The sequence below is a fragment of the Gavialis gangeticus genome, unplaced genomic scaffold (genome assembly GCF_001723915.1).
Source record: "Gavialis gangeticus isolate Ggan-Ray unplaced genomic scaffold, GavGan_comp1, whole genome shotgun sequence".
In the NCBI taxonomy this organism is placed as follows: Eukaryota; Metazoa; Chordata; order Crocodylia; family Gavialidae; genus Gavialis; species Gavialis gangeticus.
Genome location: NW_017729034.1, coordinates 33,275,537 through 33,283,060, shown reverse-complemented (window position 1 = coordinate 33,283,060; position 7,524 = coordinate 33,275,537). Strand labels below are relative to the sequence as shown.

Genomic DNA, 7,524 nt, shown 5'->3' with positions numbered 1-7,524 from the left:
TTTCATTTTTTTCTTTTTTTTTTTTTTTTTTTTTTAAGGTGAGTGCTCCAGTGGTCACATCTACCACACAAGAGAAGCAGAAGGACAGTGATCAGTTTGAATGGGTTACCATTGAACAGTCAGGGGAACTTGTTTATGAAGCCCCAGAAACAATTGCTGCAGAGCCTCCACCAATCAAATCAACAGTTCAAACTATGTCTCCCATCCCCGCTCATTCTTTAGCTGCCTTTGGATTATTCCTTCGTCTCCCCGGCTATGCTGAGGTGCTGCTAAAAGAGAGGAAACATGCTCAGTGTCTGCTTAGATTGGTATTGGGAGTGACAGATGATGGTGAAGGAAGTACGTTGTAATTTCTCTATTTCTCTATAGAGAACTGCTATGTTTTTTACTTGACTTTATGTAGTGCCTTTGTAGCCAATGGGAACAGGTTTGTATAGATTGAAGAATCAATCTTGACCATATTTTGGATAACATACAGTCTCCATATGTGAACATTGAAACTTGTCAAACTAATCTCAAAATAATTAACACTTGGGAAATATAGGCAAATGCTTTTAGTGGGATTGTGTGGGAATTGGTACTTGGTGGCCCATCATTATTTAGTGTTTCCACTGATGATCTAAAAGTGAACATAAAATCACTGCTAATAAAATATCCAGATGACAGATTGGCTGAAGGGTAAATGATGGTTATGGGATAGTAATACAGAACATTGGATAGCTTGGTAAAATGGGCCTTTAGAACAACGTTTCAGTTGTTCAGTTCAGTTACAGCCTAATTCAATATTTATCCTGAAAAGTGGTGACTTTGAAAAGGACGTGAAGGTCATAATGGACAAGCAATTCTGCGTGAATTTTCAGTAGAAAGCTACAGTGAAAAAAGGCTAATACAATTCTTGGATAGCCACATTTTAAGGACGTTGAGAAATTAGAAGGGGTTCAGGAAAGATCCTTAGAAATGATTTGAGGATGGAGAAAGTGCCTTACAGTTGGGTTCTTTAAGTTGCTCATCTGTTTAGTTGTTAGTAAGAAATCCAAGAGGTTACTTGATGGTATGTGTGCCTTCACAGGGAGAAATAATGGTTGCATGAAGAAAGGCATTACATGAGCCAGTGAGTAGAAGGTGAAGCTTTAAACTGCTGTGGGAAATAGTAGATTTTGTTGCCTAATGTCTTCAGATCATATCTGAATGTCATTTTCTGAAAGAGATATTCTTTAGTCAAATACAAGTTATTAGGCACAGTGAATTAGCAGCTGAGTAGAGCTTTAAGGCTGTGATACAAAGGTGGTCAGACAAGATGTTCCAGTGGCCACTTGTGGCATTACATTATGGATCTGTGGATCTGTCTGTAAGGGCAAGATCAGAATAATGCAAGCAGCTTTGGTAGCAAAGGACTGAACTGCTCAGCACAAGGCCAGACCCAGTAAGATGTTAAGAATACTACCAGAAGTTAGTTCAATTGCTTTTCAAGACCTCTTATGTCCATTGGTAGCCAATGAGAAGCAATGACAATCTATTTTTTCCGCTTGATATGCATTTTATCCACCTTTTTCTCAGGGTTGTCTCAATTCCTTTGTTTATACTCAGTCAAGCCTTTATTCCTTTGTAAGGACTAACGTAATAATTTCTGTTATCCAAACAAGAAACTGCTTCTTCAACCAAAAATAGATGCCCTTTTTGGTAGTCATGCTCCCCACAAAGTCTGCCCAACATTAGATCTGCTGCCACAGCTAATAGAAAGAGCAATACACTTTATAGGTTTCTCAGTTCTTCCATGAATTTCTGTTTTTTGTTTTCCTCCCCTCTCTAATGTCTCCTTTCATTGGGATGGTGGACAGAAAAAGTCAGATACCAAATTTAATTTGAATTTTCTGTCCAATTTTGGGACTACCCAAAGCTGTTCCTGGTTTTGTCATTTTGCTTATTCATAGGAATATGGGCCCAGAAGACCTTGGTCATCAAGTCCAGTCCTCTGCTTTCATAGGCAACCATATTGTATAGTCCTTTTCATAAACTGATAGGACTGAATTTAAAAGTAGATACGTTTTTTTGCCTCTAATGTCATTATTGGAAAGTCATTCCACAATCTATCTACTGTGGTGGATAGAAATCTTTTCCTAATTTCCAGCCTAATGTTTTTTTCCATGGCCAAATCGTACCAACATTTTCCTCTTATCTTAAATAACTGTTCTCGCTCCCCAGTGTTCATATTCTTTATGTATTAGGAGAGCATTCACTTTCATTTTGCAAGAGGAAGCAGGGCAGGTTCTTTTAGTTTTCCATTAAAATCTGAAAAAAATCCTAAATTCTTCATTATTTGCATTAAAAACAGGACCAAATGTGTAGTGAAACACAGTATGAACCAGCTTTTCTTCCTGGATACGTGGGTTCAAATCTTATTTTGTTCATAGGTTACTATATGCATTCTTTTAATGTCAGATTAATCTGTAAAGGAAACAAGTTCACATCTTTTCCCCTACTCTCTCACCTTTTCCCTGTGGAAGATTTTTGCTAGAGAGAAATTCAACGTTAAATAATTTATTTTGCTAAAGACTTAAATAATGTCTTTAGAAGTATTGCTGTATACTTGTAATAAATCTTTACAAAGCATAACACATTGTGCTGAGCTATTAAAAGAACATGCATAATGTTGATTTCTTTTTCTCTTCAACTTAGGTCATATCCTACAGTCCCCTTCAGCTAATGTGCTTCCAACTCTTCCATTTCATGTGCTGCGTAGTTTGTTCAGCACTACACCATTGACTACTGATGATGGAGTTCTCCTTAGGCGGATGGCATTGGAAATTGGGGCAATACATCTTATCCTTGCTTGTCTGTCTGCTCTAAGTCATCATGCCCCAAGAGTGCCCAACTCCAGTCCCAACCAGACAGAGGTAAGCTTAGCTTCAGGTTAGTAATTACTTAGATTCAGTAACCGAGTCTTTAACTGGGATGCTAGGGTAGCATTGCACACACATGTCCTGTAGCTATTAGAAATGAAATCTTCAGAACACATGCTCAAGGGAAGTAAAAAACTAACTTGAAAATCCTACCAGAAGTACTGTTTCTTGCAGATTACTTTAAATGTCCTATGATCAACATAAAAATCATGAATGCTAAATTAATGTGAATGTTGTGAAGTTAATTGGAAAATTTAGGTTGCTGGTGCTTGGCCTACTTGTGCACCTCTAGTAAGGTATACTGCTTAAGCTTATGCATTATTATCTACAAGAGTAGTGCTTCATTCTGTGTAGCGGACGGACGGTGGTTGATAGGGAAACTTCAGTATATTTTAAAATTAGTTAACATTTGACCCTTTTGACCTTATTTTACCTCTGTGCTGAATACAGGATTAATTTAATTTACATGGATTCACAAGCATAAATGAATTGATCTTCACAACTTGCTTGTGAGAGTGTGACTTTACAGGCAGTCCTCAACTTATGGCAATTTGCACTTGCGGCACTCCGCCATTTACATCTATTATTACTTATGGTGCTGGATCCTCGCACTTACAGCACTACAGGGAAATTTACAATGAGAAAAAGAGGGCAGCAAAACAAACATCCCTGGATCAGTTTCTCAAAAAGCCATCACGTGGCCCTAAGTCTCCCCAAAGAAGCCCTTCTCAATTCCATGATGGTGTCCCTTCACCTACTGATTAAATAAAATGTTATATGATTAGTTACTGTATTGCCTTGTTTAATCAATTTATATACAGTACACTTCAGAAAGCTTTGTACTGTACAGTGTATATCATTTATAGTTGATTTTAAATATGGTGTTTATGGTGATTTCTGTAAAAAGTTGGGCATCAGGCCCTTGGTCAGGAACATAACCCCCTATTATAACATTGTTTCTATGGAAAAATCAGATTCAACTTGCATTGTTTTGACTTAGTGCCTTTTTCCAAGAAAGTAACCCTGCCGTAAGTGTGAGGACTGCCTGTATTCCTATTTTTCAAAAGGGAAATGAAGGATCATTCAGGAAGCAGCTTCTTTCAAAACCAAACATCATTCATTTCCTGAGCACTATTTATCCTGTGCACTAAGGGATAAATCCTTTGTGGAGAAAACTGTGATAATGAAAATAGATTTTACCATGATGCATATATATGCACAAGAGGGTTATGATTTAAGTCTTCACATTCATAAGATTTCTGTTCAAGGCATAAAACTTGTCAGACTGTAATATAATGGGAACCAAACTTATTTGGCAGATGTGCCACAAATTAGTCCCATACCCTCCCCAAGTGCCACTCCAATTTCCTTGCAGCCTGATAGGCTGCTTTGCTTTTTGCTTCCTGTCCTGTGCTCCCTGATCAATCTACCGCTTTTTCTGCTCCCTGCTCTATCTGTCTCTGTGCTGCCTGTCCCCTACCCAGTCTGCCTTATGCCACATACAGAGGCTGGTGCTAGTACTTAATGGCATGCTTGCTGCAGTTTAGCTACCCCTGCTGTACCGTTTCAAAACTCCTCCAAGTCCCTGAAAAGGCAGCAGCCTCTGTGAGCAGAATGTTCCTTCTATTCCTCCACCATCAGAAACAATGAAGGTGGGACACCATCTGTTCTTAGAGGGAAGTGCTAGAATTGAAACTGCTGATCTTCATAGTGAACAGTTGGTTTTTTCTTTTCCTGTGAGCATGAGTGTGCAAATAACGTATTACCAGCCTGATACCAAACTAGAGAGTAGACTGTTTCACATTCCATTCAAACAGGTACATGCAGCAGATTGCTCACTCTAATTACTTGCACCCATGGTTTCACCTTTCATCCTTTTTCATCCCACTTACGTCTCAAGAGCTGCTAAAATGCGTAATATTGAAAAAAGATCTCCCTTTTTGGAACAAGTAGTGAAAGATCTACTTCCCTCAGAATAAATGTGCTTGTGTTTATACTTCATATTCTTTATCATCCAAAATGCACAGGAGGGATTGGGGTAGTGGTTTTTGAAGTGAAGTGTCTTATGTGGCTGAAGAAAACAAGTCTGTGGATGGTAGACCTAAAATACGACAGAAGACCAAATAGACTTGCACCTAATAGAGTAGATTAGAGATGCATAGCATGAGCTTTCATGGGCGTGCTTCATCAGATGCTGATGAATTATCTACATCTTCATAAAATAATCTGATTAAGTAACCACACTATTTACAAAAGCTGATGCTATGCATGCCTTACAGTCTGTAACAGAGATTCCTCAACCTTATTAGACTCCAGGCACCCTTTGAAAAACACCAGCTCCTCTTTATTTGGCTATGAAAAAATAATAGAGCAGTTCTACTGTTGTAAAGAACTTGGACCACAACTATGTTTTTAATCAAATGAATTCCTATTTGAAATCTCTGGATTTATCTTGTGAATCATATTTGCACACCTAATATTGCATGGCAGCCTTGGATCAACCTTGGAAGGATCTCAAAGCACCCCAAGATGCTAGGACATGATAATTGAGAATCTTTGGTGTGTAACATACAAATTGACTCTGCTTTCTATTTGACTTCAGACTAACATGGCTAACTACCTCTTTCAATCCTAAAAAAAGCCATAATTGCCCTGCATCTAGAAAAAAATTTTGATATATATGGACCTGGCAGAGGTGGGTTGGCCCCCTGGTGGTCTTCAGGTAGCTTTCTGAGATTTACTTTCTTAACATCCCACTTCTAGCAAAACATGTCTCAAATACCAGGATTTTCATTATAATGCTAATAAGAATCTTAGCATGAGTCCAGAAGTACTCACATATAACCCATTTGCTGATGAAATCGTAGTAAGGACTGCAATTTAGAGCAGCAGCCCAGCAAGCAGATGCTCTAGATGTTTTTTATAAGGTCGGGTTCCACTCACTAGATGCAATGTAAGACAGGGGTGGGCAAAATATGGGATGCAGCCCGCCAGACCATTCTGTCCAGCCTGCAGGGCCCCTAAAAAATTTAGAAATTTAATATTAGTAAATTTAGAAAATTAATACTTATCTGCCCTGGGCTGCCTGTCATGTGGTCCTCAACAGCTTGCCAAAACTCAGTAAGTGACCCTCTGCCCAAAATAATTGCCCGCCCTGGTGTAAAATCAAGCAGTAATCGCACATGAAGAATCTCCTGATTTTTTTGAAGAATGATGAATCTACAGAGTATGTTGACAGTTCACTCATGTTGCCTTTCAGGTCACTGTTTTCACAACAAGTGCATGTTTTGTTGGGTTGGGAGCATACCTGAAAACAAGACAATGACGGGGCTTCAGGAAATCCCATATAGAAGAGGGAAAGTTCCTACTTTTTAGTGTTTACAGGAGTGTGAACACCCTAGAAGAGTGGTTCTCAACCTTTCTCTAGGCTCATGGCACCCTTCAGAAAATGCCAGCTTTAAATTTTTGGGGTTTGTTTTTGTTTTTCATTTAGAGGGTAGTTTTCTTGGGGTTTTTGTTGGTTGTTTTTACTACAGAAAAATAATAGAGCAATTTTTCTGTTGCAAAGAACTCAGACCACAGCAGATCTGAATGCTTTGATGCTCTGGATTAGTGTTTGAAATTTCTTGGTTTAACTTCTTAATCATATTTGCGCACTGAACAGGGCTACAATTACATGTCACCCTACAACAACACTGAAAGGATCTCGAGGCACCTCAGATTGTCCCAGCACCCTGGCTGAAAATTACTGCCATAGAGGTTTTTATTACTACCTTAATGGGGAGCATTTGTTTAGTTGTTTGTCACCATCATGGTGGGACTCCTGAACAATCTGCAGAGCCAGAAGGCTCCAAGCATATAATTACAAATAAAAGCAGTTTTAAAAATGTTACTAATTTTTAATTGACTGTATAAATTTACAACAGCTATGCTACATAGAATAAAAAGTATTCAGGACAAAAGATTGTCTTGGTTCACTATCAAAAATAGCCTGTGCAGTAACATAAACAAATGTTCTGCATTCCTTATTTCAGTCCTAAACTCTCATCTAATCTACTTCAGTAGCGAAACTACAATGTGCTCATCTGCATGGAGTTGTCACCACCTCTGAATATATTGTTTCTTTGGCCTTGAAGGCAGCTGTCGTGAGCACTGACCAGGAGCCCTTAAAGGAAGATTTCACCTCAAAAATATAAGTGTCAGTGCAGGCTTGATGAATCTTGTATTTTAAAAATTTCCATCTATGACAGGTAAAGATAGAAAAGTTAAGAGTTAGTTGGATTTGCTGATAGGATGCAGGCTTACCAAATTCTTCTAATGATGTATGGGTACTTCCCCTAAAAGGCAAGGAGTCTACTCTTCCCCAGACCTTCAAGTCCATATATTTTCAGCACTGCTGAAAATCAGGTTGAGGATTTGTGTTGAGTACTTATTTAGGTAACTTCAGGCACCAGGTTGAGATCTTCCTTATTATCTGTGTACCTTTCATTTAAAATCCAACAAATTGACTTTCAATTTAACCCATGCCACCTCTTCTGGCCCACATGTACTGGGCTCAGGGCTCCAGAACCCTACGTTAGCTCTGCCCAGCCCCACATTACCCGATCTACTATGCAAGGCCACT

The 7,524-nt window shown here is 38.7% G+C and overlaps 1 protein-coding gene across 1 annotated transcript in view; it reads left to right on the top strand.

The window, feature by feature from the left end:
* BIRC6 (baculoviral IAP repeat containing 6) overlaps positions 1 to 7,524 on the top strand; it is a 414,467-nt gene that overhangs the window by 269,473 nt on the left and 137,470 nt on the right. The window contains exons 63-64 of the mRNA XM_019526709.1: positions 39 to 339; positions 2,677 to 2,894. Coding sequence (XP_019382254.1) covers positions 39 to 339; positions 2,677 to 2,894 — 519 coding nt within the window. The remainder of the gene's footprint in view (positions 1 to 38; positions 340 to 2,676; positions 2,895 to 7,524) is intronic.